The 26,850-nt window shown below is 40.5% G+C and overlaps 2 protein-coding genes across 4 annotated transcripts in view; one reads left to right on the top strand and one right to left on the bottom strand.

Moving 5' to 3' along the window:
- Positions 1-3,597, top strand: part of LOC138978084 (uncharacterized) — a 6,984-nt gene extending 3,387 nt beyond the window's left edge. The window contains exons 4-5 of the mRNA XM_070350710.1: positions 1,570-2,044; positions 3,185-3,597. Coding sequence (XP_070206811.1) covers positions 1,570-2,044; positions 3,185-3,585 — 876 coding nt within the window. The 3' untranslated portion in view covers positions 3,586-3,597. The remainder of the gene's footprint in view (positions 1-1,569; positions 2,045-3,184) is intronic.
- A 4,725-nt stretch (positions 3,598-8,322) lies between these two features.
- Positions 8,323-26,850, bottom strand: part of LOC138978085 (ephrin type-A receptor 4-like) — a 203,772-nt gene continuing 185,244 nt past the window's right edge. The window contains exons 9-20 of one of the 3 annotated variants that reach the window (XM_070350712.1): positions 25,059-25,155; positions 24,699-24,792; positions 24,272-24,324; positions 22,884-22,925; positions 20,582-20,737; positions 19,956-20,141; positions 18,595-18,656; positions 18,193-18,291; positions 17,420-17,533; positions 16,856-17,050; positions 15,657-15,799; positions 8,323-15,070 (exon numbers count right to left, since the gene is read on the bottom strand). In XM_070350712.1, the coding sequence (XP_070206813.1) occupies positions 14,800-15,070; positions 15,657-15,799; positions 16,856-17,050; positions 17,420-17,533; positions 18,193-18,291; positions 18,595-18,656; positions 19,956-20,141; positions 20,582-20,737; positions 22,884-22,925; positions 24,272-24,324; positions 24,699-24,792; positions 25,059-25,155 (1,512 nt within the window). In that variant the 3' untranslated portion in view covers positions 8,323-14,799. Of the gene's footprint in view, positions 15,071-15,656; positions 15,800-16,855; positions 17,051-17,419; positions 17,534-18,192; positions 18,292-18,594; positions 18,657-19,949; positions 20,142-20,581; positions 20,738-22,883; positions 22,926-24,271; positions 24,325-24,698; positions 24,793-25,058; positions 25,156-26,850 lie in introns of all 3 variants that reach the window. The other 2 variants (XM_070350711.1, XM_070350713.1) reach the window with 2 other exon arrangements.

A 26,850-nucleotide genomic window follows, 5' to 3' on the forward strand; every position in this document is an offset into this window, starting at 1 on the left:
ATCAATCATTTGTCCAAAGACATGCGAAGTCATGAATTGTTTGGACATAAGTGAACAATCCCATGAAGAGTTTAACAACTTTTTCCGAAACATTGCATAACATCTTAAGACATAACTGTAACGATCCAAAATTTCGCGCGAAGTATTGTCAGTATGTTGATGAATTATTCTAAAAGTTTCAAAGCAATCCACCAAGTCATTGCTAAAGTGCGGCGCTTTTTGTCATGATACCCCTAAAAAATGACGCAAAAAGTCCCGTTTATGACCGCTCTTGTGATCGACACCTGCACCTGTGGGAATAGCATAGCACTCGAAATACGCAAGCTAGCTAAACAAATTAACCTGTTCAGGGTAGATCATTAATTTGAATTTCTTCTCGTATGTAAACGTTGCAAAGTTTTGCCTATTGTGATTTTTTGTCGATTTTTAATTTGACCCTTCCGTTTTTGTCTGGTCGATTTTGAGGGTACCTTTTTGTGAGCGGCGGTCACGTGATCCCTGTAAATGATATCTTCAATCCAAAAAGTGATCCTGATAGCTAAATGAACGGCCTTAACTGGCATATACAGTTTGAATGAAATTTCACGGGAATTAATACTTTAATTTGGGTGCGAAATTTGTTGCAATAATGTTTTGGCCACGTTTATATTGTTTTGAATGTGGTTGGTTGGTACACTGTTTGCTTACTTGAATAAAAGGTTAATAATAGTGTTGTCGTCGTCGTTGTTATTATTATTGTTGTTGTTGTTGTTGTTGTTGTTGTTGGTGGTGGTGGTGGTGGTGGTGGTGGTGTTTCTGTTGTTGTTGCTGTTGTTGTTGTTCTTGTTGTGTTTGTTCTTGTTGTTCTTGATGTTCTTGTTGTTTTCGTTATTGTTTCTTTTCTCCTTCAGACAGTTTAAAAGTGTATAAGGTTATAGTCGAGTAGCAACCAATTTTCGCGTTAAAAAGCAAACTCGGAATATTGTGTGTTTGATGCCCACAGACTGACTTAATGTTTTTATATCGCTTCATGCGACCTTTTATTTTCATTTAACAATTCATGTTCGTGCGGGCGATGGGTGTGTGTGTGTGTGTCTGTCTCTCTGTTTGTCTGTGTGTGTCTGTGTCTGTGTGCCTATTATTTTATGAAAGCATTCTTGAGTAACACAACTCTTTAAAATATACCAAATTTGTTTGATATTTGCTGTTGTACATACACTTCTGTTGAAATCCAAGAATCATTTTAAGTCTAGAAAAACCCACAATCAGTTGTTTTCAAAAACATTATCAAGGGAACAAAGTCAGTTTGCAGACCAGAAAGGCACACTCTATTAGCTTTATTTGTTGGAATAAAAAACCATGACAAAAGAAACAACCAGTTTGAAAGGACAAAATCACGAGTTTGAAAGAGATCATAAATTATATCAGTTTCAATGTAAAATCATATGTTAGCGGGGAAAAAAGAAAGTTATTAGGTGTTTTTGACAGTCTGAACGTCGTTAGTGAAGTATTGTACGAAACTAAAGCAGTATTTAAATTGAAATAATGTTTCTTACTCAGTGTTCGTGACACGCGTAAAATTGTCTACAGACCCCGGACGGCCACACGGTGGAGAGTTCCAGTGAACACAACGGTACATTCCGTCTGCTCCTGCCCAACCCTCCGTCTGGAGGTAACTACACCTGCTCTCTCCCGCCCCTCTCCCCAGCCACACGCTGTCTCCCGCCACTCTCCCCGCTGCTAGAGGGCGCCACTGTCACTGTGGATGAGGTTAAGGTAAGCTTCGCTCTGTTGGAGGCCAGACAGGGAGAGACAGAGGCCCGGCTAGAGGCCAAGCAAAGAGAGACAGAGGCCCGGCTAGAGGCCAAGCAAAGAGAGACAGAGGCCCGGCTAGAGGCCAAGCAAAGAGAGACAGAGGCCCGGCTAGAAGCCAGGCTGAGGGAGACAGAGGCCAAAGAGCAAAACATGTCTTCTGAAAACGCAAGGTTGCAGGCTGAGCTAGATGCAGTGAAGAAAGAAAACGACCAGCAAAACAACACAACGGAGACACTCAAAGCCCGGCTTGGTACGTATTATGTGTGTGTGTGTGTGTGTGTGTGTGTGTGTGTGTGTGTGTGTGTGTGTGCCGTGCGTGCGTGCGTGCGTGCGTGCGTGCGAGCGAGCGTGCGTGCGTGCACACATACACGACCATATGTGCATGTGTGTGTGTGATTACTGATCATCATCCCCATAACAACCACATTTTTCTTCATTATATTAAGTCAAGTTTTGACTAAATATTTTAACATCGAGGGGGAATCGAAACGAGGGTCGTGGTGTATGTGCGTGTGTGTGTGTGTGTGTGTGTGTGTGTGTGTGTGTGTGTGTGTGTCTGTGTGTGTGTGTGTAGAGCGATTCAGACTAAACTACTGGACCGATCTTTATGAAATTTGACATGAGAGTTCCTGGGTATGAAATCCCCGAACGTTTTTTCATTTTTTTGATAAATGTCTTTGATGACGTCATATCCGGCTTTTCGTGAAAGTTGAGGCGGCACAGTCACGCCCTCATTTTTCAACCAAATTGGTTGAAATTTTGGTCAAGTAATCTTCGACGAAGCCCGGACTTCGGTATTGCATTTCAGCTTGGTGGCTTAAAAATTAATTAATGACTTTGGTCATTAAAAATCTGAAAATTGTAAAAAAAAATAACAATTTATAAAACGATCCAAATTTACGTTTATCTTATTCTCCATCATTTGCTGATTCCAAAAACATATAAATATGTTATATTCGGATTAAAAACAAGCTCTGAAAATTAAATATATAAAAATTATTATCAAAATTAAATTGTCCAAATCAATTTAAAAACACTTTCATCTTATTCCTTGTCGGTTCCTGATTCCCAAAACATATACATATGATATGTTTGGATTAAAAACACGCTCAGAAAGTTAAAACAAAGAGAGGTACAGAAAAGCGTGCTATCCTTCTTAGCGCAACTACTACCCCGCTCTTCTTGTCAATTTCACTGCCTTTGCCATGAGCGGTGGACTGACGATGCTACGAGTATACGGTCTTGCTAAAAAATGGCATTGCGTTCAGTTTCATTCTGTGAGTTCGACAGCTACTTGACTAAATATTGTATTTTCGCCTTACGCGACTTGTTTTATATTTTCATCATTTACAAACGCAAATGTTACGCCATACCATACGTTCTCTTTCAGCCACTGCCACGGTACGAGTCAGTTTCCACGCCATGCTGACCTCAGACTTCACTAGCAGCGGACCTCTCACGCCGTTCACTGTCATCACCAACGAAGGAAACGACTTCAGTTGTGCCACTGGAATCTTCATTGCACCAAGAAAGGGAACATACTTCTTTGCGGCGTCAGCGGGAACAGACAGCAGTGACAAGTATATGGACATGTTCCTACTGAAGGACGGTGTGGCCGTGTCACGGGCACTCGCACGACAGTACTCAGGTTACCACACGATGGGATCGGTGCAGGCCACGCTGTACCTCACGGCGGGTCAACGCGTCTGGCTGCACAGTGGTAGATCAGATTCATACTATTTCTCTGCCTTCACGTCGTTCACTGGATTCTTGCTCCTCGCCGACGACTAACGGAAGAAACGTCAACAGGGTACAGGGTGACCCAAAAAAAAGAGTACCCAAACAAAACGTCACAAATTGCACAAAAATAAAGCAATCTTCATAAAATTTATTTACACACACAAGTAGCCTCTGCATGATTTGCACAGAAAATTTTAGCGTTCTAGCTTGTCTTTTAGGAAAGTTATGCTCATTCTACAGAACATGCTCCAAATGGCCTCCGCGCCGATTCAGGCAAACTTGAACTCGCCGCGCAAAGTTATCAATCACCCGCACACACTCCTGTTGCGAGATTCCGCGAATGGTTGTTGTGATGGCTCGCTTGAGTTCTGCGATTGTCTGTGGGTTGTTCCTGTAGACGTTGTCTTTCAGGAACCCCCAAAGATAGAAATCTGGGGGATTTAAATCCGGGGGAGGCCATTTGGAGCATGTTCTGTAGAATGAGCATAACTTTCCTAAAAGACAAGCTAGAACGCTAACATTTTCTGTGCAAATCATGCAGAGGCTACTTGTGTGTGTAAATAAATTTTATGAAGATTGCTTTATTTTTGTTCAATTTATGACGTTTTGTTTGGGTACTCTTTTTTTTGGGTCACCCTGTATTCGACCATTCCGCATAGAGGGATTCAAAGAGTGATTCCCGTGAATAGAAGTCTAAGAAAAATACCCGTGATTCAAAGTTTGATTCCTCTGTCACCACAAAATGAACTGGACTCCTGATTTTCGCCGACGGCTATCTGAAGAAAAGCGAAAGCCAATGGCAATGACTATTCTTCACTCAAAGGAATTCATTGTGTGCTTCAAGTGCTCCACGCGCTTTGCTCCTCGGTCGCTATCTGGGTTCCTGGTTCGTTCCCACGATGAAGAGAGGGAATTTCTTTCTTCTTCTTCTTCGGGGTGAAACTTCCACGTACACTCGTGGTGTTTGCACGAGTGAATTTTTACCCCGTTTTTACCCCGCCATTCAGGCAGCCGTACGCCGTTTTCGGAGGAAGCATGCTGGGTATTTTCGTGTTTCTATAACCCACCGAACTCTGACATGGATTACAGGATCTTTTCCGTGCGCACTTGGTCTTGTGTTTGCGTGTACACACGAAGGGGGATAAGGCACAAACAGGTCTGCATTTTAGTTGACCTGGGAGATCGGACAAATCTCTCCCTTACCCCACCACGCGCGGCCGTGATTCGAACCCACGACCTTCCGCTTTGGAGGCTGGCGTCTTATCACCAAGCCCGTCGAAGAGAGGAAACGTTGACGTCTTTGTTTATGGCTATATTCTGCTGGAAGTGTTTCGAAGGAAGACTTCAGTGTAAAAATCATGAAAACGAAAAGCTGTGTGTCAGACTTAATCCTCTTTCATCACCTTTCTGGATTTCTGGTTCGTCCCGACAATCAGCTGAAGCTGAAATGATCTTTTGTTGTTGTTGTGCCAAGCACATCAATGTGGGGCGTTTAATCATACAAGAACGAAATTAAAAAAAGAATTCTGTACTCACCGATACAGTACAAGACAGTTGATACGAAGTTTCGCTCATTTAAGCTTCATCAGGAACAAACAATCACAAAAGGCAACAAAAAGCAGACGCAACACGTCCGTGAACAATATCATTACGCATATTTTACACCAAAGGACAGAACTTTTGGGTGGCAAGGAATTATGTATAGCCGGTGTCACGAACTGAAAACTCTGCCTGAACAATCCTTCTCATTGCGGTCAATGCGCATGCGCTAACATGAGGAGATTAATCAGGTCGTGAACAACCTAACCCTATAACCCTAACCCTAACCCTAACCCATGGTTCGTTCGGTCAAAGGGTCGCATTTTTTAAGTCCAAGATTGGCGCATGCGCATTGACCGCAATGAGAAGGATTGTTCAGCAGAGGTTTCAGTTCGTGACACCGAGCTTGTTCCGTTTGCACCTGAGGGTTTCACTTTTCAAGGTTTTCTTCAGAAGTTTTTAATAATTACCTTGTCTTATGTAGATGGAAGCCAGAGCTTTGTGTGAAATGCCATTTTTTTGTATTGGTGTGTTTGTTTGGATGGTTGAAGTCAGTAGTTTTGGGGAAGATACTAAACTCGCTCGGAAAAATAGATGAAGAAAGGTAGCTTTTTGTGTTTTGTTTGTTTATGTCGTGTAAAATAGGACGGATGATTTAGATACTAAATGATGAAGTATGAAAATATTAATTCACATTAATTGGACAACTATCTCTTTGTAAATCTTTAAGAAATCGGACAGTTCATGTTTGAATATATATGTAATTTGTATTACTTTTTTTCCTGGTTCGAAGGAGAACCAATTTAAATATGCAAAATTAAAAATGTAAAATGTAATTTTCAACTCTCTATGCGAGTGTGTGTGTGTGTGTGTGTGTGGATGGGGGATGGGGGCTGTGTCTGTCTGCCTACCTGTCGAACGTCCCCGCCGACTGTAAGTTAGGCAGAAGGGATCTAATCCTATCAAATACATGAACCCAAGGGCTGTGCGATCGTTGAATTTGTTTTTGTGTGTGCAACCTGGCGTTTGGCAAAGAACATCAACTTTTGTGCAAGCGTGCGTGTACGTAATACGTGTCAGTGTGCGTGCGTGCGTGCGTGAGTGCGTGTGTGTGTGTCTGGTTGTTTGAGTGGGTGGCTGTGTGTGTGTGTGTGTGTGTGTGTGTGTGGACGACGTGCACGCGCATACATGTTTGTGTTTGGGTATGTGTATGTGTGAGTGTGTGTGTGTGGATGTGTATGTATGTACGTACGTACGTGTATGTGCGTGCGTGCTTGCCTGTCGTGTGTGTGTGTGTTTGTGTCAGTGTGTTTGTGTGTGTGTGTGTGTGGGGGAGAGAGAGAGAGAGAGAGAGAGAGAGAGAGAGAGAGAGAGAGAGAGAGAGAGAGAGAGAGAGAGAGAGAGAGAGAGAGAGAGAGAGAGAGAGAGAGAGAGAGAGAGAGAGAGTTATTCGAGTTTTACCGTTAGTGTGTTTGAGGGCGTGCGATGTGCAGCCTTGTGCTTATTCGCGCTTCTTTTGTTGGTTTGTTCATGTAAGCATGATTGCAAAACACAAACTTTATTTGGGAAAATGTGAAGGCGTGTGCGAGCAGACACACAGATTCCTTCATTCAACTGTCCAATTTCAGAGGGCACGAGGTTCTTTTTTTTCAAAGTAATTTATTTTCATAGTTTTGCATCGCCGTACAGTTGTCACACATCAACAGTGTAGAGTCCAAAGTCTGACCACAAAATAAAAAGTTTTGTTTTTTCCTGCGTACCATACTTTCTACCACTCGTTGGACACAGCTATAGACAGTACACAGTGTCAGGCTTTCTCAACACTTGAGCGCACATGAACAGATAATACAGAATGAGAATACGGACAAAGAAGATATCGACTTCTACTCCTGTTAGAAACGGAAAACAATTTCTTATTGTACACGAATTATTTGAATGGAATAAAGAAACTTGAAAACACATTCGAGCTTCCCTCTGTCTCTGCACCTCTCTCTCCAAACAAAAAACCCCAACATACTCGTCTTGTGAACCAAGACTTCAACACTCTCCCTCTCTCTCTCTCTCCCTGACACACACACACAGACACAAACACACACGCACTCATGCACGCACATATTCTCAAGGTGGGTCATTTCAACAATACGTTCACCGTTATTCACTCTCACACCACAAAAGTACTATTTCACACTGTGTCTCTTCTTTCCCTCTTGCTGTCTTTTCATGCTCAGAGTTTAGCATCGTAACAATAAATTGTCTTAATACACATTGTGACACTGAAATAAAGAAAGGTTTTGACATTGTAGAAGATACTGAAACTGCAGAATACCTTATTGCTACATTGGATGCTGACTTACGTTTCTGTGGGGTCTTGAGATAGTGCGCTCGGCTTTTAAACCCAAAACTCGGGCAAAAAGAAACAAAACCTAAACAAACTTCAAGCCAAAAAATAAAAATAAATAATTCCACATTAATAAGTCGCTAACTTTCTACAACAATAACTCAGTCACCATGTAGCTCGAAAAAACAAAAAACCTGAACATTATCGTAAAAAGGCGACGTTTAAAAACCTTAGCCCATGTCCAAAAAAATCATTTTGGGTTTGTCGGTCCACTGACAGAATACCTGATTATGCTGCAAGGGGAACATAAAAAAGCAACAAATAGCGTGTGTCTTACAAAAGCCAAGGCTAGTTTGTTTGTTTTTCAAACAGTGAGATTCAACACGATGACAAACCATATAAGAAAGAAACGACGGTCGGTGGGGGTAGGGATAAAATACAATGATATAATAAAACATGAGCTGCACTTCTAGCAAGTGAGTGACACTTACTGTCGAGCAATGAACAAAACCATTTTATTTGAATTGTCACGTGAAAAAACCCGGTCAACAACAAACAAAAAAGATAAAAAGATATGACTACCAAAACAACAAGAAAAACAGAAAAAAAGTAAGAGATGGCATACACTCTGTATGTCTTAACACCTTAAAACACTTTTTTTCCGGACCTGAATTACTTGTAAAACAAAAAACAAACAATATATATAACACAAAAAAAGGCATGGTTGGGTTTTTGGGTAAGAACACATTACCCAACTAAACTGCTTTCCTGACCTTCGTGGAATAGCTTACTTTCCCCATCCCTCTCTCCCTCCCCCTCTCTCTCTCCCTCCCCCCCTCCCCCCTCTCTCTCTCTCTCTCTCTCTCCCTCCCCCCCCTCTCTCTCTCTCTCTCTCTCTCTCTCTCTCTCTCTCTCTTTCTCTCTCACGCTAACATAAATACCGATATTTTTTTCTGCTGTTAAGTTCTTGAGAGTAGCATATAAGGGCCACGTGTTTTCTTGTAACACTGTTGCTGAATGAGGGGAATCAATGAAGAAAGAAAACTAGAATACATATGTCCACATTACATACAATCAAACAACATTGAAGGGTTCAATTTTACATACAGGATATTCTTTATGTACAGCGTTTTAATACATGACAAAATACGTGGAAAAATAATCAAAACATAGTAATGGAGAACTTTCATGTCGTCTGCACAACAGACATCTTTCATGCCTGAATAGACCCATGCACGTACACACACTCGCACTCATGTGCGCACATTCACGCGTGCACACCTCTCTCTTAATCACAGTTTAAACATTTGCATGACGTTGCGTGTGTGCACATATACCAAACGGCATACATCCCGTATGCAAAAGACTATGTACACAAATCATGTTATAGTTAGAACACACACGAACCAAACCAAGACTAATAAAAAGGTCAACCAAATCTATTACAGACTTCTTCGAGTTATATTTCGTCAGGATGTGACATGTTCGCCCATTCAATCTCAGAACACTGTTGTTAACTCGTCGCGGTCTGCCTGTCTGCTTGTCACTCATGATATGAATGCAATGACTATAAATTCTACACACACATACCAAACTCTTGTACACTTGCAAACACCAGAAAAACTGAACGTCTGTAAACTGTTGTTGAGTACCTTTGCATAGCAGCACAAAATGATGGCTTTTCTTGCTTTATCTTCGCATCAAAGCCAGGAAAAAAATCAAAAAAAGAAGTGACAATCAAAGAAACAGAAGACAACACTCAACAATACAAAAGCAGTCTTTTAACTGAAAGATGCACTCAAACTTGGCATGTATGATGTAACGATTGCTTGACCAATTTGTCAAACTGCTAACGGAATGAAAAAATTGGATTTTTTTCTCAAGAATCTTCCACATGAACAGATTGACAAGGTAAACACTACTCCCTTGTTTTCACCTATGTAATAAACGCACAGCGCGTCACAACCCACGGCTTGGCGACTCAGTTTGGCATGGGCAGAAAAATGTCCGCCACAGTTTGACCAATGACATTTCCACGGTTTTTTCTTGACGTATTCTTCCAAGCAGTCTCTACGTTCTATATAAAAAACAAACATTTTGCCTTAAAGAAGAAAGTTTCCCATTCATTGTGTGGATCAAACATGCAACGATGGCGTTATCAATGTTGTTCAGTGTTGTCTTAAGCTGAGGCTTCTACTAACTTTTTTGATAAATTTAAATGTTGATACATAACAATTTACAGACCTTGGGCACTGTCAGAACACCTGTGACATGGTCCAAAAGATGGCAGAATGAAACTCACTAAAAGGGGTCTTTGATACTTAAACTATTAAAAGTCAAATAATATCCGGAGAGCCGAATAAAAACAATAAATCAGCCTGAACGTTAGTTAGTTAGTTAGTTGTTGCTTTTTGGGTCCAGCGGACCATTAGGCCAAATCAGGACCCCCAGCCTGAACGTCCCGCGAGGTAAGCACAAACTACCCAAAACACAACCCATTAGAAAGTAATATAACAAGTTACGGTCCTAGGGCTATATATATCTATATTTTTGGTTTAAGTAACATCATTTAAAAATCATCACATTCAGTGTTATGGTTGAAAAGCCATGTGCACTCTAGCTACATTGTCACTGTATTTAAGAATAAAACATGTTTTATGAAAAGTTACAGATAGTTTTTTCACATTTCTTGGCCAGTTATCTTTAAGACTGCTATAAATTATTTACTTTCAAAAGGAGCAATCTAACTAAGTTTTACATTGCCTAATCATCATCCACACAAGTGAATCTGGATTAAAATTAACCGGCGCATTAAAACAAAAACAACAACTTTACAGACAAATTTCACAGTAGGCTACATCTGTGTTATCTTTTAGGCAATTATTTTTGTAAACTTGTAATGCCACTCGTGTTCATTTCTGTGTCATGTTGTGTAAACCATATCAACATTAACCTGGAGTTGTTTTAATGTAGTACAAATCACCCGGAAGCAGTTGTGTACCGAAGATGGCAAAAAAAGGAGAGAAAAAAGCTTTCAAATAAAATACAGATAAATGCAACTTTTTTCTTCAGGTTAGCATCCAATGTTTCTGGCAACGTAAATAAATTGACAAATATATTGTAATATGTGTAACGCTAATAGTAATACAACAAGTTAAAAAACAAAAACAACAGTCAGCGCTTTTTGTGTATACAGATATTTGCACAAACTTCGTTCTATAGTAACACTGCAATGACATTTCTACTGCCGCATTTACGATTTGAAAAGAAAAAAAGATCTGTGAAGGAACCACAAAAACCTAGGTAGCTTCATTAACACGTTTTCGTCTGATCAGACATATTGCGTCAATTGAATAAATGACTCTTCGCGACTGTCTGTGCAGGTATATATATAACCCGCAAACTTAACACCGGCTTTTTAATAAGGATAGCTTTTGCTTGACTGGATGCTGAGAAATGTTTGTAATTTGGGCATCAAAAATGGACTTTTTCCTGTATTTATGTTGATGGAAAACTGTATTTACTGTGTACTACTGTACAAACTGTCCACCCCTGCAGCTGCATGACCACAAAAAATATCGGGTTCAGACCAAACTTGATGGAGATCTCTCTTAAAATAACCATGTGAGTTTCAGACCATTCATCAGCAAAAACTGAGCTTCATGATCGCTTTGTCCTATATAACTTGACAACACCCCGCTCAAATACACAATGGTTTTTTGTCAGGATTAAAAGAAAAAAAAAACAAGCAAACAAAACGTACTCAAAATTACAACAATAAAACCTACCAAATTATGACTCATACCTTTTTTATGTAAAAACAAAAGTCTCACTGGCAAAATTCTACATCAAACAAGTCTCGGTGAAGTTTGGCGGAATATTTCAAACAGCAATCAAACACAAAATTAGATAAATTTGTCATGTTGCATTTTGAAAACAAAAGGGCAAAAAAACAGTGCAATATTTCTGAGTTACCATATGGCTACATCCTCCAGGCAAAGTGCCTCCATAAACAGGTGTTAAAATGTTGTTACATTGTCTTGTCTGTACGGTGTAAAATATTAATTTTCACTCAGTCTGTACATTCAACAGTCAATAAAAACGCCATTCTTCGTAAAAACAATTTTTGAACTCAGCGTTCGAACATACTTCGTGGTTATTCAAATACATACATGCAAAAGGGAAAAAGCTGACATATCTATTTTAGAGGCAATAAGATGAAACTTGGAGATGGCTGGAAGGTTTAGAAAAATCAAAAACCGGTTCTTTTCTATTGTTGTGGCTTTTTTTGTCAAAATCATGAAAGAAAAGTTTACTGTTTAATTGCCATAACAAAGTTTCACATCTATATAGCATATGAATAGCGTTGCACCATTAGAAATGTACTGAACAAAAAACAAAATGAAAAAACTGACGACAAATATTATTGTAAACTGCAGACTGGAAACAATTGTTCTCGTCTCTAGCAAAACTGAATAGGCAGTTATCACCCCTAACAAAACAGTTACATGCAAAGAATTTGTTTACATGGACAACAAAAATAGAAGATAACGTTAATAACAAATAGTGAACCAGACCACTCGCTCTCAGCTACACAAGTTATTAAATAATCTAATCATTTAATCGATATGTACAAGAGTTTATGCCAACACATTTGTCAGCATTTGATAAAGTTACATTTGACTGTGGCATGTGCATTCAGTTTCACATAGACTTTCTTTTTCTTTAAAAGTGAAACCCAACAATCTTAAGTCCACTATTTTGACAGTTAACAACTAAACTTCCACACACCAAAATCACGCTCACTTATGACCTTAAAACGACATCTTCAAATGGGAAATAAGGAAGATATTGTTTAAGATGAAAAACAAAAACAAAATCCTTAAAATTGCCTTTGTATGTATATCTATCTCTGGTTGCATTTAAAGTTGGAGTCTGCAGTGTTGGCATATCCAGATGAAACAAGATTTTTTTCTTTTGACAAACATAAAAGCCACTTTATTACTATAGCAATTTAACACTTGCATGTTCTGGCTGTTAATTGATGTGAACAGACTTTTTACCACAAACCAAAATTGTTCTCGGCAGGAAAATGGCAAAACGTTTAAACATCTTTTAAAAAATCTCGACAACTTCTCTTGTCAGTATTGAGAACTGTTAAAGTGTGATACTGATCAGATAGACTTGAAAGATTACGGAACATATCCGAGTGTCTCATATATTTGTACATGTATTAAATGACACTGCATGCCAAATTGTAAGACCACCAAATGCACAGCTGGAAACATTGTACAAGTACTAAAAGTATGTTTGTGTTAGAACTTCGTTAGACCTGGTTATGTGTTGCACCCTTTCAATTTCACTAACATGTAGATTAATAGTGATGAAAAAATTCAACAACAATAAAAGCGTTCCGCATAGTATGGAGGAAGTTGGGTTCTATAAAATCAAGTACAGCTTTATCAAGATCATTGAAACTCTGTCCTGATCAATAATTGTTCCAGCACTTTTAACAGTCAGGTAAAACAAAAGTTTAATTGTTGTCTTTTAAACGCAGAATTCTTAGTACACTTGGGTACTATTCAACTCATTCAATGAGGTGTACATACAACCCCATCTTCTTTCTGCGAATAAACGAAATACTCGGCAACAGAAACTTTTTTTTCTCGCTCAAAACAAAATCTTCTTCACGCAGAATTCTTTCAGGCTAAGTTGTATTTTGTACTCACTCAATATCCAACATTCACGTACACATAACTGAGAAATGCACACAGACAACTCTTATACACACGCAAGCGTTTGACATGAAATCTGTTCACATTGATAAAAAAAAATTAATTAGTTTGCTGATATCTCTTAATCTTATGACTTGCTCGATGTGTATAACATTCAAGAGAGCATAAAACCTCTGCACATGCAGAGTAAGTCACACACCACCCCAATCCGTTAGTGAAACGACTCTCCAATTGACTACAATATATGAAGACAAACACGTCAACATTCCATGCTCAGATGAACTTTTCTGTTCCAAAGGTATGGACGATTTTAAACTTGCAACGGTTGATGTAATTAAATCTAGCACACAACAATGTTTTTCTGCAATGATTATGTCTGCACTAACCCTTGCGTTTAGCTACACAATGATATAGCTGATCTCTGGAAAAATCAGTTTTATATAGTAAAGAATCTCCCAGTGAAGCACAACACACACAGGGTCAACTTCTGCTAATACAGAGCTGATGCTGTTATGAAAACGGTGGTTTATTCAGGACAATCTTCCTCTTGCCAGCTTTCAACAACTTGTTCACATGTTGTTTCAAGCTGTGAAACAGTTCTGGACTGCCAGATGAAGTCGCCTTGAACAGCAATGAAAAGAAAGAACTCAGGATTCTTCTGGATGTACTGGAATACGCCTTGAAGAGAATTCTGAATAACTTCTAATCTTCTAGGTGCAGAGCTCTTTAGTTAACGCTCTCCCGTCTACAAAGACATCTATAGTTCTCAGGATAGAACCTGCAGTGTTCAAATTGGAATAAACCAGCCCACGCCCCCAAGACCACACGTGAGTGTTTCTCATAGAGGTGGGGCAAGTTTTGTCTCTAGATTCTTCTTGAACTCGTGAGTCACACAATGTACAGCCAAGTATCTCTTCTTCTTCTCCTGCTCGTGATTCTTGCGAGGTCGTCACAGACACAGTTGCAAGTTTAACAGACACAGTTGCAAGTTTAACAGAGATGGAACCTTCTTTACCTTACACTACTGCAGCAGATTCTGCAAATTAAGTTTTGCAGAGGTTCTCTGTTGTGAACACTAGACGAACACTGCATCTGTACGTTGTTTTGTCGTCCTACTTCTGCAGAAAGCTATAGATCCTGGACAATGTTGGGCAAAATCAGACAGTTCCTTTTACAATTAAACCAGTTCTCCTTTTGCAGCACAGTCCAGGCTAGGTTAGGCTTGTTTTCTTGTAGGACAAGCCTATGGTTCTTCAAGAACTTCCTGACTGTCTTAGAGCAGTTTAACTCATGCAGTTCACGTAGACACAACAGTAGGTCCTCTCGGCGTTAGGGTTCTTTTCACGTAGAACAAGCGTATGTATCTTCAGGAACACACATCCCGATCCTCTCAGGACAGTTAACTCGTACAGTTTACGAACACACAACAGTAGGTCCTTTCAGGGTAATAAGTTTTTAAGTCGTTCACAACGATCATGGAGCATCAAGTCGTTCACAGTGATCAGCGTAAAGTCGTCCACAACGATCAGTTTTAAGACGTTCACAAGTCAACATCGTCCATCAAGGTCAATCATCACCTCACAACGCACAGGTGACGAACATCCTCAGAGAGAAACACACATGTACCCCCAGACAAACACACAGACACGTCCGCTATACTAGGAAGCCTTCGGACATCTGGGCGCCGGCCAGCTGAGCCCTGAGGGTTTGAATACTGTTCATGATCTTCTTCTGGTGTCCCACCAGCGACACGCCGACGTTGAGCAGGTCCCTGACGGTCAAGCGACAAGCCTGCTCCATGCTGACCACGCCGGCCTGCAGGAAGGACGAGATGTAGCGCTCCATTTTGATGGACACCAGCCAGTCCTCTACGCTGGTGAACTGCGTCATGTCGGGCACGTTAGGGTCGATGAAGTTGTGAGGTCTGCGGGGACAAAGAGAGAGGGTAGATGTTAAGACTGGGTGGGGTATGGTGAAGTTGTGAGGTCTGCGGGGACAAAGAGAGAGGGTAGATGTTAAGACTGGGTGGGGTATGGTGAAGTTGTGATATGTGTAGGGACAAAGAGAGATTTCATTTTCATTTTCATTTAATTTACTCTATGATCCCAATGCTGTGAAATTCAGGTCGCTTCCTCTAAGAGTCGCGCAACCTAGGTGTATGCATGTTTAGGTGTAATCAGCCACCTGCACTTTTGACAGAATGACCGAGGTCTTAAACGTGCCACTGAGGTGAAACGGGGGTGGGACATGGAAACCGTCTCTGAGTCTGCACATAAAGTCGACCCGTGTCCGTCCCTGTCGGGATTCGAACCTGCGACCGTAGGATCACAAGTCCAGTGCTCTACCAACTGAGCTAACTGATTCAGACAGAGCAGACCTGTGTGTGTTTCGTTATTCCTCTGAACACTTAAAATTGAGCAACAACAAGATCACTAAATAAAATCACTTAGCATTTTGAAAGTTCAGACATAAAAAATGGATATTAAAAAGCTGACAAATAATGCAGTTACCTAGGCTTGGCGAGTTTTCTCAGCAGTTCAGGAGCGCGGATGAGTTTGTCGAGGGTCTTGACGACCTGTGACATCTTGGGCCGGTGGGAGCGTTCCTTCTGCCAGGAATCCAACATCAACTGGTGAAGAGCCTCGGGGCAGTCCTGAAATGCAACCAGAGTCAAGGTAAAACAAAGTAAACAAACTGTGCGCATGCATCTCTGGGACTCTTAACCGATGTAGAGGTCACAAACACTATATATTAGATACTAGATGATTACCCGCTTCGCCGGGTACCGCCTTCGCCGGGAAGAAGTAGAGCCGAATAAGAGGCTGCGCCTGGGACCCGGCTTTGCCGGGTGTACGCCGGCTTTGCCGGCGCACGAAGAAAAGGAGATAAACGCGCAAAACACTGGAGACCTTCTAAAAATAGTAACGTGCAGTGACCTTCTAAAAATAGTAACGTAGTAACGGGAATATGGATTGACGCCACACGGAGGAAGGGAGATAATCGCGGCTGAAAACACTGGAGAAGATAAGGAAGAGTTACTGGTAGTGGATCCCGACCACAAAAAAAAAATCGGTTCAGCGCGCACAGCGCTGCTCGCTGAGAGCACGTGTTGAAATATCTCATCGATGAGGTTGTGTCCGGGGTGTAGCTGAATACGGTGTCGAAATTTGAAAAAGATCCACCGAGAACTTTGGCCGTGCATCGCGAACAGACAGACAGACACTAGTCGTATATATATATAGATAGATGTGACATGTTGCAAAAGGGACACTTATAATACGTTTTATACAAAGCTTTGCCCAAGGATAACAATACATTTTGGGGCGTTAAAACTCCTGAACCTTTTGATCATCCTTCATTCACCTGGCTTACGTTTCCTTGTCAGCGGGTGTCTTGTGGGGGGGGGGGGGGTTATTTTTAGTCTTACATTGCATGGGTGGGGTGTCCTAAAGGTGGTTACACTGTATAACTTTAACCCAATGCCTCCAACAACGCCAAATACTGCCTGCTAGATAATCCATGTTAAGATCTTGTAACGGCTGCATCAACCATCTGCAAAATCCCTTCCTCCATGTCGTACTGAGAGACTGCATGGCTTGAGCAGATGAGAGTGAGTCTTGCTTCAGCAGACCGTTGTGTTCAATCTTATGGTAACTGCAAAGAAGACACCTTAATTCTGTGTGGAAGGTAAAGTGTAAAGACTACTGACCATGGGAGGAGGCAGACGGTATCCTTTCTCAACGGCCTTGATGACGTCCTGGTTGGACCAGTTCCAGTAGGGTCTCTCTCCGTACGACATCACTTCCCACATCACCACGCCAAAACTCCACACGTCGGATGCTGAGGTAAACTTGCGGTACGCGATGGCCTCCGGGGACGTCCACCTGACAGGAATCTTGCCGCCCTGATGTGACACAGAGGGTTGGATGAGTAAAGCATGATACGTTCTATGTGTGGGTGTTCTAAAATGGAAATAAGGCATAACTTACAAACTGCATTAAGCAGACGAAGATAAGTGTGATTGAGAATGTACATTACATGTACTTACACAATTTTAATCAGACCTGTAACATATAAAGGTATTCTTAATGTCTCACCATTTCTGACCAAGCCCTAATTCCCACAGTAATCAGCGATGTTTTCACTGTGCCTGCTAATTCATATGCACTTTGACTAAGTTTGAGAACGAATTTGACAAGAGAAACCTTTTGACAGTTGACAGCATATTAATACATGTATAATCCTAGTTCTTTCAATCCAGTTTAAATCATACCTTGGTTGTGTAAGCTCCCTCGGTAGTGTCATTCTCGATCTCCCTGGACAGACCAAAGTCTGCCACCTTGCACACTAGAATCTCGTTGACTAGAATGTTTCGTGCAGCAAGGTCCTGTAAACAGACAACGTAAAAATGTCAAGACCGTGAAAGAACAGAATCACGGAGCTTCAAAGGTTTTTTAAGGAGATTTGCTCACTTCACCATGATCATCTTCATCAGTGTTTATTGTTTTAATCACAAGCATTTCAGTACTAACTTTCAATATTCTATGTCCTAGTTGCCCATTACATATTTACACAGTCCTTTCACCCAGCAGATAGCGTGTGTTAAATGATAATAAATGAAACAATACTTTTGATAGTTAATGTATAAGTGCCATGCAACACGCAAAGCAAGAGAAATGAATCAAAACACAACAACGGCAGGTAATTGGAACGTTTATTATTGACAAAACAAGACGTACATTTACCTTCAATTATTGACAAAACAAGACGTACATTTACCTTCAATTATTGACAAAACAAGACGTAACATTTACCTTCAATTATTGACAAAACAAGACGTACATTTACCTTCAATTATTGACAAAACAAGACGTAACATTTACCTTCAATTATTGACAAAACAAGACGTACATTTACCTTCAATTATTGACAAAACAAGACGTACATTTACCTTCAATTATTGACAAAACAAGACGTACATTTACCTTCAATTATTGACAAAACAAAACGTTACATTTTTGCTCAAGAGGAATGCGAAAATCTTACCCTGTGTACATAGCCCATATCAGACAGGTAGCCCATACCAGAGGCAATGCCTCGCATCATTCCCACCAGCTGCATCACTGTGAACTTGCCGTCGTTAGCCTGAAAATAATGTAATTCTGAATTAAAGCACTCATCAAAAAATTTAGTTCTGAATTAAAGCACCGATCATACTTCTGGAAGTCTGTGAGTTTAATACAAATGTGAATTGAGATATACATACCAAGGAACTAGACAGACTGAGAGACAGAGAGAGAGAGGGAGAGAGAGAGACAAGGAGAGAGAGAGAGAGACACAGAGACAGAAACAGAGACAGAGAGAGAGACAGAGAGAGACACGTGTGAATGTATACAAATACACACAAATAGAGAAAACAAAAAGAGGATTAGAAGTACTTGTACATACCCTGAGGAATGTATCCAGAGATCCGTTGGCCATGTATTCGGTCACGATCATGATGGGATTGGCTGCTCAGACAAAAACAATAACAGTATAAGTCATCATGAAAAAGACAGCTTTCAACCAACCTTCAATAATCATAATGAAAATGAACGTGAAAGAAAAAAAAAAGTCTAAAATAAATGATAAATTCAAGCCTTAAAATGGAGGGTGTAATAAATTGTAAGTAAATATACAGACCGTACTACCAGAAAATATGAGAAATATATATATGTATACGAGGATGTATGTGAGGGTGCGGGTATGGATATGTGTGGTTTGGGTTATGTGTGTATCAATGTGTACTTTTATGTGTCTACATGTTCTGAGAGTGTGTTTTTATGTGATGTTATCTCGTACACGAGCCAAAAGAAAAAATTCTGTTTGTTGAATTGAAAAAACTGGGGTCTTACAAGAAAGGAAGTCTTCAATCCCTTAAAGCTAGTGTGACAGGGAGACTACCGTCGCCCTTCACAGCAGACTCTGCAGAGTTGTTCGCCTTTGAAGTAGGCAACACCTGTGGATTGTAGAGTTCTGTTTGTGATGGGGTCTGGCAGCTTTTGTCTCTCTCTGTATGTTCATGGATTCCTTTGCGAATGCATAACAGTGTTTATAGGGCTTAGAAATAAGCTCTAAAATTCTCAATCCTGTTTGATTGGACTTCGCCTCCAAAGGTGATTGTGGTGTTTCGGCACTCGGTTACACTAGCAAGGTTTTTTTTACTGCTGTTTTGTGAAAATAAGTGTAATACAACACAAAACTGAAAACAGAAAATCTGGAAAACTTGGCCCCCCCCCCCCCCCCCCCAAAAAAAAAAGGGGGGGGGGGTTTGGTCTTCAACAGGCAGTCTTAAAACAAAAGCAGTGGTCTTAAAAAAAAAACCACGCGGGTTAGGGGGAAGGATTTACCCCTCCCTGGTCCCCCCGCGGGTTAGGGGGAAGAGTTTACCCCTCCCTGGTCCCCACGCGGGTTAGGGGGAAGAGTTTACCCGATGCTCCCCAGCATGTCGTAAGAGGCGACTAACGGATTCTGTTTCTCCTTTTACCCTTGTATAGAATATAGTTAATTTTTGTAAAGATTTTAGTCAAGCAGTATGTAAGAAATGTTAAGTCATTTTGTACTACGTTGCAAGCCCCTGGAGCTAATTTTTGATTAGTGCTTTTGTGAACAAGAAACAATTGACAAGTGGCTCTATCCCATCTCCCCCCTTTCCCCGTCGCGATATAACCTTCGTGGTTGAAAACGACGTTAAACACCAAATAAAGAAAGAAAGTGATCTTAAAAGAAGAGGATGTGAAAAGTGAGGTTGCACTGTATCTTACACTCACTCTTGGTGACGACTCCCTCCAGGAAGATGACGTTGGGGTCGTCAAACTGACCCATGATGGACGCCTCTGTCAGGAAGTCCAGACGGTTCTTCTCCGTGGCTCCGGGCTTCAGGGTCTTGATGGCCACCGTCATCTCCGGACGGCCTGGGATCCTCAGCTTGCCCTTGCACACATCGCCAAACTCACCTGCAGAAAAAAACCCACGAACATTTATATTTCTATATGGTTTAATCAAAACTGTATTCAATTTAAATATAGTAAAATACCAACATGCATTTAGCACACATACCATTTACATGCGATCAAAACAAGTGTTCTTTTCTTTTCTGATTTTGCATTGCTTTTAGTAAAGTTTTGCAAAGATTTTGTGTTTGTAAACTTGAGGAACAGGTACTGTTATAAAACAGGTACAGTGGAACCCCCCTGTTAAGACCTCCAACAATCTGAGAAAATCAGGTCCTAAAAAGGAGGGAGTCTTAAAATGGGGGTAAATTTACAGAGGTTATGAACAGGAAATCTGAGAAAACAAGGTCTTAAAAGGGGTCTTCTTCTCTTTCGCTGCTATTGGGGGGTCTAAAAAGGGGGGTCCAACTGTACAAATAAAGAGAGTTAGCCCCAACACTGACCTCCGCCGATGACGGACTCGATGGTGATGTGACAGGCATCGATCTCACGTGTGAACTCCCTGACCGCCTGGTTGGGGTCCTCGTAGGTGTGAGGGTCGATGTAGGTACGTACCGAGCTGTGCACCGACCCGGGGGATGGGAACAGGGGCATGGTCACTGAAATCACAGGAAAAATCGGTCAGAAAATTGATACCATAACTAACAATTCTCTGCCCAACCGGCCTCTGAACGCACAGGAAACATCTGTCAAAAAATGGATACCATAACAATTCTGTCTACCCAGCCTCTGAAATCACAGGAAAAATCGGTCAGAAAATTGATACCATAACTAACAATTCTCTGCCCAACCGGCCTCTGAACGCACAGGAAACATCTGTCAAAAAATGGATACCATAACAATTCTGTCTACCCAGCCTCTGAAATCACATCTACTAAACAAAGGGAATTGAGCGCTCTAAAAGCATACGACATGTGTAATAGAGTAAGTGAGAGTCATTCGGAACCATTCTCCTGGCACCTGAGAGAATAATAACAAGCATTGAAATGAACAAGCGACTTTAATTTCATCCTCTAAATTTCTGAAATCACAGGACAAATCTGTTGATTATGCTGTTAGAAAATCAGTACAAAAATTGTTTTCTCCGACTGGTCAATGAAATCATGGAAAATAATCCTATTAGGTAATGCTGTCCAGAAACGGGTACACCAACTGTTATTTATAGAAAAGGATCTAGAAGCCGGGCAAGTCCTATCCCATTGTCTTAAAACTAATGACAGGAAAATGTTTTAATAAATATGGGGAGGGTATTCCAAAACTTTGCTGAATTCTCTGAACTACAGACATCTGCATTCTTGCATACTGTACATTGTAGTACGGTTCAACACTATTTTTTTTTCAAATGAGTCACCGGGAAAACTTTGTTTATCTGTATACGGGGAAAGAAAATTAATTTCCAAGATACACAAAGATAGCATCACACAAGCAAATATAAAATTATATACAAGTACATTACAGATAAACAGAATCATATATAAAAAGATTACAGCGGTACCTGCGATGAAAGGACACCCTTGGGACCATCCAAAAGTGTCCTAGCTTACATTGCAGGTGGCCTTTCATGACAGGTATACTTTGGTAGAGATAATATAAAAAGGGACAAGAGAAGGTGTCCTTTTAAGGGAGGTGTCCTCTCATGGGAGGGTCCACACATCGCAGGTACTGCTGTACTTCCAAAAAATATTGACATCACAACTTAAAAGTGTCTGCGTGCACAAATCACTGGGCAATAAAGGTGTGACATATCATATAAGTTCTGAGTATTCAGACCAATTCTATCTAGCGTAAAATGGAAAGAGAAAGCCTGCGTCGATCAAGATATCGTCAATAATAGTTCAAAATATAAAGAGAGAATACAATTGAAGAATTAAAAACTACAATATGCAAAACTGGTTCTATCATCAAAGTTCTATGCAAGCACAAAAAATTTTCTAAAAAGAAATAAGCACTGATGCAGGAAAGTGCAAAAGAAGCTCTTGCTGCTTTTTTAAACAAAGCATTCCTCGCCATTCCCCCCATAAAAAAACCCATTTCCATTGCAGACAAAAGGGAAAGAACGAAGTGGTTAGTCAGTGTACTATTTATCTACAATAGAAAAAGGAAAAATACTAACACGTTCTGAGAAAGCAGTAGAAACTACTTAGTGTATCAAGCAATGCATTGCAGCAAAACGGAGCAGCATTCTAAATCAATGCATGCGTAAAATTAAGAAACAAAACCCATTACCATCACACAAACATTGACACCAATGTCCGCGCTGACTACAAAACTACATGGTGAGGCTACAAACTAACAAAATCAAAACAGAAGCATGCCTGACACTACAGCAACTATAGGTTGGAATGAATGTTGACTACTATTTCCAATGGTTATTAGACTACTTGTTTCAGGGTACTAAAGAGAGGACAGAACACACTCAAAAACTCGCACTTCTGCAACGTTGTTAGTTCCAGACAAATAAACAATCAAGACAATTAGGTTTTGTGTGTGCAAACAACATCAAACCACGTTAGTTAAGGGGGAAAGATAAAGAATAATCAAAACCAACAATTCCACTCAGCGTTGTTTTATATAGCACACACACGGGGAAGAAATTAACATCAAGATGATTTTATCCAATCCACAACACAGGCAAAACAAGGCAGAAGTTTTTTAAAAAAACAACTCTAGCTTACACATCATACAATCAGAAACTAGCAAAGTGTACAAGGCTATGAACACCAGAGCGCTTTTCTTTTTACTTACATCCTCCGATAATGGGGTGTTCCAGTTGGGGGTAGGTGATGACTAAAATGAGAGAAAAACGGAAGGGAAAGATGAAGTTGGCAAAAAAACAAGAACACAGAAATCCTCCACTCACACATCTCAGAGCTAAAAGCTTTTAAGCTTTCCAGGTTTTGACAAAATATGACAATATAGATCTGAGATATTCTGCAGACAATCTCAGCATAAAAAGCCAGAGTCAAAAAAAAAAACAAAAAAAAAAGTCAAGGAGCAAGCAAAAGCTTCAAATTGCATGTTTCTAAAATTTCACTAAAAAAAGGCTTTTAACTTTGTGGCCACGATAGAAATCTGCGTGCAAAAATCAAAATCATCTGCAAAAGGTCCTCCAAACAATAAAACTAGAGCCATGAATATTCAGCGAGAGTAATACACCAATGGCAGCATTACCACCAACAGACTATTCACACAAAGTTGAATAAAGATACATCTGAGCCCCTGATAACATTACATTAAGGTTAACATATATAAAATCGTTACAGTCTCATGGATGTTGGTAAGTTTCATTTTCTTTGGTAAATTTGAAAAAATGAACACCAAAGTTTCAGGAATTGTTGGCAGTTTTAGGGCACACCCTTGGGGACATGTTTTCTAGCTCTGCCGCAATAACTACAACTTTCTGGCATTTTTAAACATTGAAACTGAGTCAACTTGTGTCTTCTCTATATCATTATCTCAAATCTGAAACTGTTCAACTTCCTCAGAAGCCAATATGGGCTTTGTACAGCTAGGCGGTTATAACAAAGTAATTTAAAAATAAAAGTTTTGAGTTAACTAGTTCTTGTGCAATATATTTCTCAGTGTGTGAACAGTCCGTACCCAGCATGCATAGCGAGGTGTAGATATAAACATATTGCTCTGGGTTAAATATATAGGCACAGCCCTGATTGAAATCATAAAAACAACTTGAACTAAAGAACTGAAATGAGCGAGGAGCAAAACAAATTTTTACTGTTGACAGCTTTTAACAGAAAACGCGTTACTAAATAAAAAGCAATATCTGTGCTAGTTAGCAATATTGACGTGAAAGCTTTAAAAGCAAAAAGCAGTTTAAAATATCTATATATTAATTTTACAATAAGATTGGTAACATCTGTAACTTTCTGAAAGAAAAATTATGCGACAGAGCCTGAAAGACACAGAGAGGAGAAAGAGAAGGGGAGAGAGTGACACAGACAGAGCAACAAACAGAGAAATGAAAAGTAGAGAGAGTGATAGAGACAGCGAGAACAAGTTCAAACGCAAGGAACGAAGAGTTACGCTGTCAGAGGAAGCAAATTGGGAAAGTTGACAAGGTTTGAAGCCCAGACAGACAATACAGAAAAAAATCACGGAAAGTGCATATAACTCACCATGACTGTAAGGAGGGTCACATTCTTTCTTTTCACTGCCGTTCTGGCGATTTCTGTACACACAAAATTGCAGAAAATGTTTATGAAAAAAAGATTAGACACTAACTTAACTACATGTAGTTAAAACTCGATCAGGCTTTCAAACATTTGTGTAACTTCAGATAATTGCAGCATTAGAGAAAGAACTCTAAACACGTGAACAGTCTCTTAATTTCATCGCCTGTATTTCATTTTTGACTCAAAGCACACAACAAAGAAAAATTATGTGAATTATGTGTGCGGGCGTGGGTGTGGGTGTGAGTGATGTGTGTGTATAGTGTGAGTGCATGCATACATGTGAAAGCTTGCATGCTCTTGCATGTGTGCGGTGTGTGCTTGTGTGTATGCGTCTGTTTGCATGTGTGTGCGTATTAGAACCAACTCTTACCTTCTAAGCAGAATGATGATCATGATGGTAGCTATGGCCATACACAGCAACACTGCCACGATGGATCCAGCCACAATTCCGATGGGTGTGCTCACTGAAACAACACAGAAAACCATTCTACATCATACTAGACTATATCAACAGGCAATGACAAGTTAAAAAGCCTTGGTTATTTTGCAACCTTATGTTCTCCTCAGTGTCCTTTCCAATCGCATTGTTCTTGTTCATGTGTCATGATATTATTTTAACTTATATTTTAAGTATACAGATCCACATATTTTGCATTGAATATACTACTTGTTCCACACACACACACACACACACACACACACACACACACACAGAGGTAAACATACTGACCTTCATCATCATATTCCCCAAAGGATCCCCGTTGACCAGTAAACACATCCAGTGGGTCGCTGTAATCTCCCCAGCCTTTCGATGTCTGAGCGCTAACCTGTAACACAGCAAAACAAACACTTTGTTATCACCAATGTCATAAAAGTAAGAATAATGAGAACAAAGCTCACCTATAACACAGCAAAACAAGACATTGTTCATCACCCATGCCAAGAAAGCATTTATAATCATTTTCAACAGACGTCCCATGAACAGGGACAGGGACCTGTAAAGTAAATAGTTTCCAAATTTATTTTAATTTTCTTTATAGTGCTGGTGTTGTTTATTTTTTTAACTGTTCTTATGGCATGTTTATGTCGGGGAGGGTTGTGTGCGAATTACATTGTCTATTTCGTCTCCGGCCTTCTGCTTTTCATTTTGGCTTTCCCTTTCGATCATGATTGCAGGATCGAGATGGAGACTGAGTTATCCAAGGGGCGCAACCGGCCCACAGTATAACATTCAACAATCGTTAGCAGGAGTTACTTCCCTTAGAACAACCGGCACAGTTCAGGCTCGGCCCATAACTTAACGCTCATTGCCTGACGAATAACAGCCGGTATGCGTTTAATATATTCCCTGTTGTTTTTATTTTTTGTTTTTTTCCACTCCATCTTTTTGTGTGTGAATATTGTTTTATTACGCTGATGAAATAAACGTCCTTTTCCTGCTTGAGCAATATCAAAGAGGAACAAAAGCACAGGCTGACCGAGGACAATATTCTGGAAAGAATCCTGGCCGTATTTAACCCAGCCTCTCGGATACAATCTGTCAAATGAAGCGAACATAAATCAACTTCCACCGAGGCAGAACTCCAGCAGACGCTTGCCTGTTTTCCAGTGTTTCATCACACGTTCGTTCGTTTCCGGCTCCCATTTTCAAATTAGTTAAAGCGCGCACACGGGCCTCCCGATAAAAGAAAAATCCGGTTATCTTTTTGTACTTTTTTTCTTGGTCTCTCGCAAATCTTTCTTCCTCACAGTGGAAGTTTGCCAATCAAGCCGAGGCGCTGTCGAGAGGCTCAAAAAGAACAGTACATCACGACGACTTGCCAGGAATGGTGAGAGAAAAGACAGAGAGACGGCCGATCAAAATAAATGCCTTTCTTCTCTCCGGCTCGCTGCTTGCACATTTGAGACACTGCAGGTTTATGACTCACGCTGGCAGCGATTTCAATCATTTTTTTGCGTCTAAAGTCCATCAAATCACCGCCTAATCCTTCGCCAAGCGACAGTTAACGAAATTGCAATGGCTAGTTAGTGAAGAAGACTGAAGGGAAAAGGAGAAAGGGGGAGGGGAGGGTGTGTTATCTTCAACGAAGTTAAAGGATTGAAGTCAAGTAATCTTTTCACAATTACAGGCTTTCCTCCCTTGACGGATCTGTCTCTTCCTGCTCAGTTTGAAATTGTCAATAGAAAAAATATGAAAATGAGAGAGAGAGAGAGAGAGAGAGAGAGAGAGAGAGAGAGAGAGAGAGAGAGAGAGAGAGAGAGAGAGAGAGAGAGAGAGAGAGAGAGAGAGAGAGAGAGAGAGAGAGAGAGAGAGAGAGAGAGAGAGAGAGAGAGAGAGAGAGTTCAGATTTGACAAACGACACTTGTCATAACAGGTCAATATTTCTAAATGCAATATGACAGAAAGTCCCATCTCGTAGTCACAACAATTCCAAGCCTCAGAGGGAACGTACAACGGGAGAGGAGATGGGGGGGGGGGGGGGGGGGGGATGTTGGTGGGTGTCAAAGCAGCAAAGCAGAAT

Source organism: Littorina saxatilis, linkage group LG10 (assembly GCF_037325665.1).
Source record: "Littorina saxatilis isolate snail1 linkage group LG10, US_GU_Lsax_2.0, whole genome shotgun sequence".
NCBI classification, from domain to species: domain Eukaryota; kingdom Metazoa; phylum Mollusca; class Gastropoda; order Littorinimorpha; family Littorinidae; genus Littorina; species Littorina saxatilis.